This window comes from Entelurus aequoreus, linkage group LG11 (assembly GCF_033978785.1).
Source record: "Entelurus aequoreus isolate RoL-2023_Sb linkage group LG11, RoL_Eaeq_v1.1, whole genome shotgun sequence".
NCBI lineage: Eukaryota > Metazoa > Chordata > Actinopteri > Syngnathiformes > Syngnathidae > Entelurus > Entelurus aequoreus.
In genome coordinates, this window is record NC_084741.1 from 14279002 (window position 1) to 14294350 (window position 15349).

Here is a 15349-nt window from a genome sequence, read left to right on the forward strand (position 1 = left end):
TGCAGTACAGCCTGAGGGATCCAACGAAATGCTAACAATAAACATTAGCATGATGACATAGAAAAAGTTAGCATACTTTTAAGATGGCAGCAAGTATCATAATCCACAATTTTTAAGTTTAAACCTACAATATTAGATAAAATGCAAACATTAATATTTAGCATGTTAACATTAGCATGATGACAGAGGAAAACTTAGTGTACTTTTAGGTTGGTGCCAAGTATCAAAAGCCATGTTTTTTTAGGTTCAAACAAATACAATTATCAAAAATGTTAGCATAAAACATTAGCAAGCTAACATAGAAAAAGTTAGCATACTTTTAATTCCACGATTTTTAAGGTCAAATGTGCACAATTATTAAAAATGCTATCATTAAACGTTAGCATGATGACATAGGAAAAGTTAGCGTACTTCTAAGATGGCGGCGAGTATCAAAAACCAGGATTTGTAGGTTTGAACAAATAAGATGAGCTAAAAATGCTAGCATAAATCGTCAGCATGCTAACGTTAGTATGATAACATCAGAACAGTTAGCATTCTTCCGAGATGTAGTATCAAAAGTTATGACATTTAGGTTTTAAATGAACATGTCATCATTAAAATGTTAGCACGCTAACGCCAAAGCATTGCTAACGTTAAAATGATGACATGGAAAATAAGATAGCGTCAATTGTAAACACATCTACGACTTTTAGGTTTAAACGTGAGAAAGTAGATGAAATGCTAGCAATAAACATGATGACATAAGTTAGTATACGTCTAAGATGGTGCCAAATTTCATAATCCACAATTTTTAGGTTTAAACATACAATATTAGATAAAATGCTGACATTAATCGTTAGCATGTTAACATTAGCGTGATGACAGAGGAACATTTAGTGTACTTTTAAGTTGGTGCCAAGTATCAAAAGTCATGTTTTTTTAGGTTCAAACAAATACAATTATCAAAAATGTTAGCATAAAATGTTAGCAAGCTATAATAGAAAAAGTTAGCATACTTTTAATTCCAGGATTTTTAAGGTCAAACATACAAAAATATAAAAAATGCTATCATCAAACGTTAGCATGATGACATAGGAATTGTTAGCGTACTTCTAAGATGGCGGCGAGTATCAAAAACCAGGATTTGTAGGTTAGAACAAATAAGATGAGCTAAAAATGCTAGAATAAATCGTCAGCATGCTAACGTTAGTATGATAACATCAGAAAAGTTAGCATTCTTCCGAGATGTAGTATCAAAAGTTATGACATTTAGGTTTTAAATGAACATGTCATCATTAAAATGTTAGCACGCTAACGCCAAAGCATTGCTAACGTTAACATGATGACATGGAAAATAAGATAGCGTCAATTGTAAACACATCTACGACTTTTAGGTTTAAACGTGAGAAAGTAGATGAAATGCTAGCAATAAACATGATGACATAAGTTAGCATACGTCTAAGATGGTGCCAAGTTTCATAATCCACAATTTTTAGGTTTAAACATGCAATATTAGATAAAATGCTGACATTAATCGTTAGCATGTTAACATTAGCGTGATGACAGAGGAAAATTTAGTGTACTTTTAAGTTGGTGCCAAGTATCAAAAGTCATGTTTTTTTAGGTTCAAACAAATACAATTATCAAAAATGTTAGCATAAAACGTTAGCAAGCTATAATAGAAAAAGTTAGCATACTTTTAATTCCAGGATTTTTAAGGTCAAACATACAAAAATATAAAAAATGCTATCATCAAACGTTAGCATGATGACATAGGAATAGTTAGCGTACTTCTAAGATGGCGGCGAGTATCAAAAACCAGGATTTGTAGGTTAGAACAAATAAGATGAGCTAAAAATGCTAGCATAAATCGTCAGCATGCTAACGTTAGTATGATAACATCAGAAAAGTTAGCATTCTTCAGAGATGTAGTATCAAAAGTTATGACATTTAGGTTTTAAATGAACATGTCATCATTAAAATGTTAGCACGCTAACGCCAAAGCATTGCTAACGTTAACATGATGACATGGAAAATAAGATAGCGTCAATTGTAAACAAATCTACGACTTTTAGGTTTAAACATACACAATTAGCTATATTTCTAACATGCTAACATGGCCAGATAGACTGAGACTTAGACTTAGCTGGTATATATTTGTATTTTCAGACGAATGAAATAGCTAATGCGAATAGTTAGTGTCAGCTATCTTTTAAACAAGACGAGAAGCAAGGAATCAAACAGAGACAGGATTCGATTTAGCTCATGAGTAGAGCGCATGCACTTGCACCCTCGTACAGTGTCGCCCCCACCGCCCCGAGGAAAAGGTTCCACGCCTCTGTCTTTATTTGGGCATTCCCTGATTACATAGCTGCAGCTTCTTCTAAGGGGAGGGGGTCATAAACAGCTGCTGTTTATGCTAGCATGTCCTGGTTAAAATGAAGGAAACAAGGGAACTAATAAGGGGTAACGTCGCCTTTTTGTTGCCGCGCGTCGAGAGCTCACCAGCGATGCTAACCAGTTTGTCCTGGTCAGCATGATGACAGAGCCATGATTTTTAGGTTTAAACAAATACAAGTATCACAAATGTTAGCATAAAACGTTAGCAAGCTAGCATAGAAAAAGTTAGCATACTTTTAATTCCAGGATTTTTAAGGTCAAACATACCAAAGTTACTAAAAATGCTATCATTAAACATTAGCATGATGACGTAGGAAAAGTTATCGTACTTCTAAGATGGCGGCGAGTATCGAAAACCAGGATTTGTAGGTTTGAACAAATAAGATGAGCTAAACATGCTAGCATAAATCGTCAGCATGCTAACATTAGTATGATAACATCAGAAAAGTTAGCATTCTTCAAAGATGTCGTATCAAAAGGCATGTCATCATTAAAATGTTAGTATGCTAACGCCAAAGCATTGCTAACGTTAACATGATGACATGGAAAATAAGATAGCGTCAATTGTAAACAAATCTACGACTTTTAAGTTTAAATATACACAATTAGCCAAATATCTAATATGAAGCGCTAGCATGCTAAAATGGCCAGATAGACTGAGACTTAGACTTAGCTGGTATACATTCGTATTTTCAGACGAATGAAATAGCCAACGCTAATAGTTAGTGTCAGGTTCAAACACCGAACTATCTATCAAACAGGACAAGAAGCAAGGAATCAAACAGAGACAGGATTCAATTTAGCTCATGAGGAGAGCGCGTGCACTTGCACCCTCGTGCAGTGTCGCCCCCGCCGCTTTGAGGAAAGGGTTCCACGCCTCTTCCTTTATTTGAGCATTCCCTGATTACATAACTGCAGCTTCTTCTAAGGGGAGGGGGTCATAAACAGCTGCTGTTTATGCGAGCATGTCCTGGTTAAAATGAAGGAAACGTGGGAACTAATAAGGGGTAACGTCGCCTTTTTGTTGCCGCGCGTCGAGAGCTCACCAGCGATGCTAACCAGTTTGTCCTGGTCAGCATGATGACAGAGCCATGATTTTTAGGTTTAATCAAATACAAGTATCAAAAATGTTAGCATAAAACGTTAGCAAGCTAGCATAGAAAAAGTTAGCATACTTTTAATTCCAGGATTTTTAAGGTCAAACATACCAAAGTTACTAAAAATGCTATCATTAAACGTTAGCATGATGACGTAGGAAAAGTTAGCATACTTCTAAGATGGCGGTGAGTATCAAAAACCAGGATTTGTAGGTTTGAACAAATAAGATGAGCTAAACATGCTAGCATAAATCGTCAGCATGCTAACGTTAGTATGATAACATCAGAAAAGTTAGCATTCTTCAAAGATGTCGTATCAAAAGGCATGTCATCATTAAAATGTTAGTATGCTAACGCCAAAGCATTGCTAACGTTAACATGATGACATGGAAAATAAGATAGCGTCAATTGTAAACAAATCTACGACTTTTAAGTTTAAATATACACAATTAGCCAAATATCTAATATGAAGCGCTAGCATGCTAAAATGGCCAGATAGACTGAGACTTAGACTTAGCTGGTATATATTTGTATTTTCAGACAAATGAAATAGCCAATGCTAATAGTTAGTGTCAGGTTCAAACACCGAACTATCTATCAAACAGGACAAGAAGCAAGGAATCAAACAGAGACAGGATTCAATTTAGCTCATGAGGAGAGCGTGTGCACTTGCACCCTCGTGCAGTGTCGCCCCCGCCGCTTTGAGGAAAGGGTTCCACGCCTCTTCCTTTATTTGGGCATTCCCTGATTACATAACTGCAGCTTCTTCTAAGGGGAGGGGGTCATAAACAGCTGCTGTTTATGCTAGCATGTCCTGGTTAAAGTGAAGGAAACAAGGGAACTAATAAGGGGTAACGTCGCCTTTTTATTGCTGCGCGTCGAGAGCTCACCAGCGATGCTAACCAGTTTGTCCAGGTCAGCATGATGACAGAGCCATGATTTTTAGGTTTAATCAAATACAAGTATCAAAAATGTTAGCATAAAACGTTAGCAAGCTAGCATAGAAAAAGTTAGCATACTTTTAATTCCAGGATTTTTAAGGTCAAACATACCAAAGTTACTAAAAATGCTATCATTAAACATTAGCATGATGACGTAGGAAAAGTTAGCGTACTTCTAAGATGGCGGCGAGTATCAAAAACCAGGATTTGTAGGTTTGAACAAATAAGATGAGCTAAACATGCTAGCATAAATCGTCAGCATGCTAACGTTCGTATGATAACATCAGAAAAGTTAGCATTCTTCAAAGATGTCGTATCAAAAGGCATGTCATCATTAAAATGTTAGTATGCTAACGCCAAAGCATTGCTAACGTTAACATGATGACATGGAAAATAAGATAGCGTCAATTGTAAACAAATCTACGACTTTTAAGTTTAAATATACACAGTTAGCCAAATATCTAATATGAAGCGCTAGCATGCTAAAATGGCCAGATAGACTGAGACTTAGACTTAGCTGGTATACATTTGTATTTTCAGACGAATGAAATAGCCAACGCTAATAGTTAGTGTCAGGTTCAAACACCGAACTATCTATCAAACAGGACAAGAAGCAAGGAATCAAACAGAGACAGGATTCAATTTAGCTCATGAGGAGAGCGCGTGCACTTGCACCCGCTTTGAGGAAAGGGTTCCACGCCTCTTCCTTTATTTGGGCATTCCCTGATTACATAACTGCAGCTTCTTCTAAGGGGAGGGGGTCATAAACAGCTGCTGTTTATGCGAGCATGTCCCGGTTAAAATGAAGGAAACGTGGGAACTAATAAGGGGTAACGTCGCCTTTTTGTTCCGATGCTAACCAGTTTGTCCTGGTCAGGAACTCTGCGGTCCTTACGTCTTCATCATCTTCATGGCGCTGCTTATCTTCTTCTTCATCTTCACCTTCCTGCGGGTGCCCGAGACCAAAGGGAGGACGTTCGACGACATCGCCCAAGGGTTCGCCGCCAGGGCCTCGTCCTCCGCGGCGGCCCCCGAAGCGGCGACGGCTCCGGTGGCGGTGGTGGCGGACCCGGCTGCCGGCAAAGACGCCGCAGCGACTCCACTCTCCCCGTCGGAGAAAGTCCCCATGGTGGATCTGCCCTCAGACACGCCGTGAGAGAGCTTAGGAAAAGGTCAGTGTGGGCAATCACATGTCAGACTATTTTTTTATTTTTTTAAAATAATTCACACTTAATACCTTTGTTGACATTCCTGACATACTTGCTTCCTCATAAGAGGATCTACTCGCGTTCAGCCTTCAAACCGCCGGATTGAGGTCACGCTCAGAGAGACGCCAAAGCTGACCGGCCGCACACGCACACACACACACACACACACATACATACCTGTATTATTACCTTTTTGAGACGTGAGAAAAAAGCCTCCCTCTTTAGGACCAGCCTTTCTAGATATATAAAGATGTGTATTTACAACATTAATAATATATACATACTATGCACATACGTATAAAAAATCTTGTTGTGAAAAATGAGTTGGAATTCCACAAGAAAAAGGTCACAATTTCACAAGAAAAACTTGGAATTTTGTCAGTATTAGAATAAAAGTCCTCATTTTACTCAAGTCAAAATTTGACAAGAAAAACTGAACATTTGTGCAATATTATGATAAAAGTTGGAATTTTACTCAATAACAGTCACAAGAAAAGAAATGTTTTGGCAACTTTATGAAAAGAGTCGTAATTTTTCTTGACAAAAGTCAAAATTTTATAAGAAAACTTTAAACATTTGGGCAATATTATAACAATAATCAGAATTTTACTTGGCAAAATGTTGACAAAAGTCATAATTTTACTCAAACAATGTCACCGTTTTACAAGTACAACATAAAAAATTGGCAATATTGTGGTAAAAGTCTGAATTTTACATGACAAATGTCACCATTTTGCATTAAAAAGTAATAATTTTACATAAAAAAAGTAAGAATTTTACATAAAAAAAGTTAAAATTTTACATAAAAAAAGTAATAATTTTACATTAAAAAAATTAATAATTTTACATTAAAAAGTAATAATTTTACATAAAAAAAGTCATAAATTTACATTAAAAAGTCATAATTTTTACATTAAAAAAGTCATAATTTTAAATAAAAAAAGTAATAATTTTACATAAAAAAAGTAATAATTTTACATAAAAAAGTAATAATTTTGCATAAAAAAGTAATAATTGTACATAAAAAAGTCATACATTTACATAAAAAAAGTCAAAATTTTACATTAAAAAAAGGAATAATTTTACATAAAAAAGTCATAATTTTACATAAAAAAAGTCATAATTTTACATAAAAAAGTCAAAATTTTACATTAAAAAAACCATAATTATACGAGAAAATATTGCAATATTACAGAAACAGAAAGAATATGAAAAATTGTTCCCGATTTTATAAGAAAAAGTCAACACATTGTGAGAAAAAGACTGCTTTTAGTTTATTATTAATATTTTTTGTAATTAGTTTTTAATCTTCATTTTTAACTTTGTTATTACAGTGTGTCTCTATATACATATTATTATATTTTATTTTTTTTTAATTAATTTTGGCCAAAGGAAGCACATTTCAATTTCTTACACACACTTGTATTTCATATGTTGACCACTTTTAAAAGCGACACACAGTCAATTTTTTTGGGACCACCCTCATGTTGATAGATGTCACCACCAGGTGTGCAAATGAGACATTGTCTATTAGATGCAATGTTATTGGGACCATGATTTATGTCATCATTTGTTCACACCTCCTCATATGGAAGATACTTTTCCTTGTTCATGTCTCAAGAAGGGGCGGAAATACAACACACACACACACAAACACACACACATACTGTACATTACCTGTATTATTATTACCTTCTTGAGACGTGAGAAAAATGCCTCCCTCTTTAGGACCAGCCTTTCTAGATATATAAAGATGTGCATTTACAACATTAATAATATATACATACTATGCACATATAAAAAAGCTTGTTGTGAAAAATGAGTTGGAATTTCACAAGAAAAACTTATAATTTTGGCAGTACTATAATAAAAGTCGTAATTTTACTCAACACAAGTCAACATTTTACAATAAAACTGAATATTTGTGCAATGTTATGATAAAAAATGGAATTTTACTCAATAACAGTCGCAATTTTACAAGAACAGCTTAAAATGTTGGCAACTTTAGTAAAAGAGTCGTCATTTTACTCGACAAAAGTCACTATTCATAAGGAAACTTTAAACATTTGGGCAATATTATAACAATAATCTGAATTTTACTTGGCAAAAGTCATAATTGTACTCAATCGTTTTACAACATAAAAAATTGGCAATATTGTGATAAAAGTCAGAATTTTACATGACAAATGTCACCATTTTGCATTAAAAAGTAATAATTTTACAATAAAAAAGTAATAATTTTACATAAAAAAAGTCATAATTTTACATAAAAAAGTCATAATTTTACATAAAAAAGTAATAATTTTACATAAAAAAAGTCATAAATTTACATAAAAAAGTCATAATTTTACATTAAAAAAGTCATAATTTTACATAAAAAAGGTAATAATTTTACATAAAAAAGTCATAATTTTACATAAAAAAGTAATAATTTTGCATAAAAAAGTAATAATTGCACATAAAAAAGTCATGAATTTACATTAAAAAAGCCAAAATTTTACATTAAAAAAAGTAATAATTTTACATAAAGTAATAATTTTACATAAAAAAAGTCATAATTTTACATAAAAAGTCATAATTTTACATAAAAAAGTCATCATTTTACAAGAAAATATTGTAATATTACAGAAACAGAAAGAATATGAGAAATTGTTCCCAATTTTTCTAAGAAAAAAGTTGACAGATTATGAGAAAAAGACTGCTTTTAGTTTATTATTAATATTTTTTTGTAATTAGTTTTTAATCTTCATTTTTAACTTTATTACAGTACGTCTCTATATACATATTATTTTATTTTATTTTATTTTATTAAATTAATTTTGGCCAAAGGGGTCACATTTCAGTTTCTTACACACACTTGTTATTTCATATGTTGACCACTTTTAAAAGCGACACACAGTCAATTTTTTTGGGACCACCCTCATGTTGATAGATGTCACCACCAGGGGTACAAATGAGACATTCTCTATTAGATGCAATGTTATTGGGACCATGGTTTATGTCATCACTTGTTCACACCTCCTCATATGGAAGATAATTTTCCTTCTTGATGTCTCAAGAAGGGCAGAAATACAAGAACACACACACACACACACACACACACACACACACACATACATACCTGTATTATTACCTTTTTGAGACGTGAGAAAAATGCCTCCCTCTTTAGGACCAGCCTTTCTAGATATATAAAGATGTGTATTTACAACATTAATAATATATACATACTATGCACATACGTATAAAAAAGCTTGTTGTGAAAAATGAGTTGGAATTCCACAAGAAAAAGGTCACAATTTCACAAGAAAAACTTGGAATTTTGTCAGTATTATAATAAAAGTCATCATTTTACTCAACGCAAGTCAAAATTTGACAAGAAAAACTGAACATTTGTGCAATATTATGATAAAAGTTGGAATTTTACTCAATGACAGTCACAAGAAAACATTTTTTTTTGGCAACTTTATGAAAAGAGTTGTAATTTTACTTGACAAAAGTCACTATTTATAAGAAAACTTTAAACATTTGGGCAATATTATAACAATAATCTGAATTTTACTTGACAAAATGATGACAAAAGTCATAATTTTACTCAAACAATGTCACCGTTTTACAAGAACAACATAAACAATTGGCAATATTGTGGTAAAAGTCAGAATTTTACATGACAAATGTCACCATTTTGCATTAAAAAGTAATAATTTTACATTAAAAAAGTCATAATTTTACATTAAAAAGTCATAATTTTACATTAAAAGTCATAATTTTACATAAAAAGTCATAATTTTACATTAAAAAGTAATAATTTTACGAGAAAATATTGCAATATTACAGAAACAGAAAGAATATGAGAAATTGTTTCCGATTTTATAAGAAAAAAGTCGACACATTGTGAGAAAAAGACTGCTTTTAGTTTATTATTATTATTTTTTTGTAATTAGTTTTTAATCTTCATTTTTAACTTTGTTATTACAGTACGTCTCTATATACATATTATTTTATTTTATTTTCTTAAATTAATTTTGGCCAAAGGAGGCACATTTCAATTTCTTACACACACACTTGTTATTTCATATGTTGACCACTTTTAAAAGCGACACACAGTCCATTTTTTTGGGACCACCCTCATGTTGATAGATGTCACCAGCAGGTGTGCAAATGAGACATACCTGTATTTCTGACCTTCTTGAGACGTGAGAAAAAAGCCTCCCTCTTTAGGACCAGCCTTTCTAGATATATAAAGATGTGTATTTACAACATTAATAATATATACATACTATGCACATACATATAAAAAATCTTGTTGTGAAAAATGAGTTGGAATTCCACAAGAAAAAGGTCACAATTTCACAAGAAAAACTTGGAATTTTGTCAGTATTATAATAAAGTCGTCATTTTACTCAACACAAGTCAAAATTTGACAAGAAAAACTGAACATTTGTGCAATATTATGATAAAAGTTGGAGTTTTACTCAATAACAGTCACAAGAAAAGAAATGTTTTGGCAACTTTATGAAAAGAGTCGTAATTTTTCTTGACAAAAGTCAAATTTTATAAGAAAACTTTAAACATTTGGGCAATATTATAACAATAATCAGAATTTTACTTGGCAAAATGTTGACAAAAGTCATAATTTTACTCAAACAATGTCACCGTTTTACAAGTACAACATAAAAAATTGGCAATATTGTGGTAAAAGTCTGAATTTTACATGACAAATGTCACCATTTTGCATTAAAAAGTAATAATTTTACATAAAAAAAGTAAGAATTTACATAAAAAAAGTTAAAATTTTACATAAAAAAAGTAATAATTTTACATTAAAAAAATTAATAATTTTACATTAAAAAGTAATAATTTTACATAAAAAAAGTCATAAATTTACATTAAAAAGTCATAATTTTACATTAAAAAAGTCATAATTTTAAATAAAAAAAGTAATAATTTTACATAAAAAAAGTAATAATTTTACATAAAAAAGTAATAATTTTGCATAAAAAAGTAATAATTGTACATAAAAAAGTCATACATTTACATAAAAAAAGTCAAAATTTTACATTAAAAAAAGGAATAATTTTACATAAAAAAGTCATAATTTTACATTAAAAAAGTCATAATTTTACATAAAAAAAGTCAAAATTTTACATTAAAAAAACCATAATTATACGAGAAAATATTGCAATATTACAGAAACAGAAAGAATATGAAACATTGTTCCCGATTTTATAAGAAAAAAGTCGACACATTGTGAGAAAAAGACTGCTTTTAGTTTATTATTAATATTTTTGTAATTAGTTTTTAATCTTCATTTTTAACTTTGTTATTACAGTGTGTCTCTATATACATATTATTATATTTTATTTTTTTTAATTAATTTTGGCTAAAGGAAGCACATTTCAATTTCTTACACACACTTGTTATTTCATATGTTGACCACTTTTAAAAGCGACACATAGTCAATTTTTTTGGGACCACCCTCATGTTGATAGATGTCACCACCAGGTGTGCAAATGAGACTTTGTCTATTAGATGCAATTTTATTGGGACCATGATTTATGTCATCATTTGTTCACACCTCCTCATATGGAAGATACTTTTTCCTTGTTCATGTCTCAAGAAGGGCGGAAATACAACACACACACACACACACACACACATACTGTACATACCTGTATTATTATTACCTTCTTGAGACGTGAGAAAAATGCCTCCCTCTTTAGGACCAGCCTTTCTAGATATATAAAGATGTGTATTTACAACATTAATAATATATACATACTATGCAAATATAAAAAAGCTTGCTGTGAAAAATGAGTTGGAATTTCACAAGAAAAACTTATAATTTTGGCAGTACTATAATAAAAGTCGTAATTTTACTCAACACAAGTCAACATTTTACAATAAAAACTGAATATTTGTGCAATGTTATGATAAAAAATGGAATTTTACTCAATAACAGTCGCAATTTTACAAGAACAGCTTAAAATGTTGGCAACTTTAGTAAAAGAGTCGTCATTTTACTCGACAAAAGTCACTATTTATGAGGAAACTTTAAACATTTCGGCAATATTATAACAATAATTCGGAATTTTACTTGGCAAAAGTCATAATTGTACTCAAACTATGTCACCGTTTTACAAGAACAACATGAAAAATTGGCAATATTGTGATAAAAGTCAGAATTTTACATGACAAATGTCACCATTTTGCATTAAAAAGTAATAATTTTACATTAAGAAAGTAATAATTTTACATAAAAAAAGTCATAATTTTACATAAAAAAGTCATAATTTTATATAAAAAAGTAATAATTTTACATAAAAAAGTCATAAATTTACATAAAAAAGTCATAATTTTACATTAAAAAAGTCATAATTTTACATAAAAAAGGTAATAATTTTACATAAAAAAGTCATAATTTTACATAAAAAAGTCATAATTTTACATTAAAAAAGTCATAATTTTGCATAAAAAAGTAATAATTGTACATAAAAAAAGTCATGAATTTACATTAAAAAAGCCAAAATTTTACATTAAAAAAAGTAATAATTTTACATAAAGTAATAATTTTACATAAAAAAAGTCATAATTTTACATTAAAAAGTCATAATTTTACATAAAGTAATAATTTTACATTAAAAAAGTCATAATTTTACATAAAAAGTCATAATTTTACATTAAAAAAGTCATAATTTTACGAGAAAATATTGTAATATTACAGAAACAGAAAGAATATGAGAAATTGTTCCCAATTTTTCTAAGAAAAAAGTCGACAGATTATGAGAAAAAGACTGCTTTTAGTTTATTATTATTTTTTTGTAATTAGTTTTTAATCTTCATTTTTAACTTTATTACAGTACGTCTCTATATACATATTATTTTATTTTATTTTATTAAATTAATTTTGGCCAAAGGGGTCGCATTTCAGTTTCTTACACACACTTGTTATTTCATATGTTGACCACTTTTAAAAGCGACACACAGTCAATTTTTTTGGGACCACCCTCATGTTGATAGATGTCACCACCAGGGGTACAAATGAGACATTCTCTATTAGATGCAATGTTATTGGGACCATGATTTATGTCATCACTTGTTCACACCTCCTCATATGGAAGGTAATTTTCCTTCTTGATGTCTCAAGAAGGGCAGAAATACAAGAACACACACACACGCACACACACACACACACACATACATACCTGTATTATTACCTTTTTGAGACGTGAGAAAAATGCCTCCCTCTTTAGGACCAGCCTTTCTAGATATATAAAGATGTGTATTTACAACATTAATAATATATACATACTATGCAAATATAAAAAAGCTTGTTGTGAAAAATGAGTTGGAATTTCACAAGAAAAACTTATAATTTGGGCAGTACTATAATAAAAGTCGTCATTTTACTCAACACAAGTCAAAATTTTACAATAAAAACTGAATATTTTTGCAATGTTATGATACAAAATGGAATTTTACTCAATAACAGTCGCAATTTTACAAGAACAGCTTAAAATGTTGGCAACTTTAGTAAAAGAGTCGTCATTTTACTCGACAAAAGTCACTATTCATAAGGAAACTTTAAACATTTGGGCAATATTATAACAGTAATCGGAATTTTACTTGGCAAAAGTCATAATTGTACTCAAACTATGTCACCGTTTTACAAGAACAACATAAAAAAATTGGCAATATTGTGATAAAAGTCAGAATTTTACATGACAAATGTCACCATTTTGCATTAAAAAGTAATAATTTTACATTAAGAAAGTAATAATTTTACATAAAAAAGTCATAATTTTACATAAAAAAGTCATAATTTTACATTAAAAAAGTCATAAATTTACATAAAAAAGTCATAATTTTACATTAAAAAAGTCATAATTTTACATAAAAAAGGTAATAATTTTACATAAAAAGTCATAATTTTACATAAAAAAAGTCATAGTTTTGCATAAAAAAGTAATAATTGTACATAAAAAAAGTCATGAATTTACATTAAAAAAGCCAAAATTTTACATTAAAAAAAGTAATAATTTTACATAAAGTAATAATTTTACATAAAAAAAGTCATAATTTTACATAAAAAAGTCATAATTTTACATAAAAAGGTCATAATTTTACGAGAAAATATTGTAATATTACAGAAACAGAAAGAATATGAGAAATTGTTCCCAATTTTTCTAAGAAAAAAGTTGACAGATTATGAGAAAAAGACTGCTTTTAGTTTATTATTAATATTTTTTTGTAATTAGTTTTTAATCTTCATTTTTAACTTTATTACAGTACGTCTCTATATACATATTATTTTATTTTATTTTATTAAATTAATTTTGGCCAAAGGGGTCGCATTTCAGTTTCTTACACACACTTGTTATTTCATATGTTGACCACTTTTAAAAGCGACACAAAGTCATTTTTTTTGGGACCACCCTCATGTTGATAGATGTCACCACCAGGGGTACAAATGAGACATTCTCTATTAGATGCAATGTTATTGGGACCATGATTTATATCATCACTTGTTCACACCTCCTCATATGGAAGATACTTTTCCTTCTTGATGTCTCAAGAAGGGCAGAAATACAAGAACACACACACACACACACACACACACACACACACACACACACATACATACCTGTATTATTACCTTTTTGAGACGTGAGAAAAATGCCTCCCTCTTTAGGACCAGCCTTTCTAGATATATAAAGATGTGTATTTACAACATTAATAATATATACATACTATGCAAATATAAAAAAGCTTGTTGTGAAAAATGAGTTGGAATTTCACAAGAAAAACTTATAATTTTGGCAGTACTATAATAAAAGTCGTCATTTTACTCAACACAAGTCAAAATTTTACAATAAAAACTGAATATTTGTGCAATGTTATGATAAAAAATGGAATTTTACTCAATAACAGTCGCAATTTTACAAGAACAGCTTAAAATGTTGGCAACTTTAGTAAAAGAGTCGTCATTTTACTCGACAAAAGTCACTATTCATAAGGAAACTTTAAACATTTGGGCATATTATAACAATAATCGGAATTTTACTTGGCAAAAGTCACAATTGTACTCAAACTATGTCACCGTTTTACAAGAACAACATACAAAAATTGGCAATATTGTGATAAAAGTCAGAATTTTACATGACAAATGTCACCATTTTGCATTAAAAAGTAATTTTACATTGAAAAAGTAATAATTTTACATAAAAAAAGTCATAATTAATAAAGTAATTTTACATAAAAAGTCATAATTTACATAAAAAAGTAATAATTTTACATAAAAAAAGTCATAATTTTACATAAAAAAGTCATAATTTTACATAAAAAAAGTCATAAATTTACATTAAAAAGTCATAATTTTACATTTAAAAAATCATAATTTTAAATAAAAAGGTAATAATTTTACATAAAAAAGTCATAATTTTACATAAAAAAAGTCATAATTTTGCATAAAAAAGTAATAATTGTACATAAAAAAAAGTCATGAATTTACATTAAAAAAGGCAACATTTTACATTAAAAAATGTAATAATTTTACATAAAGTAATAATTTTACATAAAAAAGTCATAATTTTACATAAAAAAGTCATAATTTTACATTAAAAAGTCATAATTTTACGAGAAAATATTGTAATATTACAGAAACAGAAAGAATATGAGAAATTGTTCCCAATTTTTTCTAAGAAAAAAGTCGACAGATTATGAG

The 15349-nt window shown here is 29.9% G+C and overlaps 1 protein-coding gene across 1 annotated transcript in view; it reads left to right on the top strand.

The window, feature by feature from the left end:
• slc2a3b (solute carrier family 2 member 3b) overlaps nucleotides 1-5586 on the top strand; it is a 43659-nt gene extending 38073 nt beyond the window's left edge. Inside the window, 1 exon segment of the mRNA XM_062064133.1 lies at nucleotides 5298-5586. Coding sequence (XP_061920117.1) covers nucleotides 5298-5576 — 279 coding nt within the window. The 3' untranslated portion in view covers nucleotides 5577-5586.
• The last annotated feature ends 9763 nt before the right edge of the window (nucleotides 5587-15349 follow it).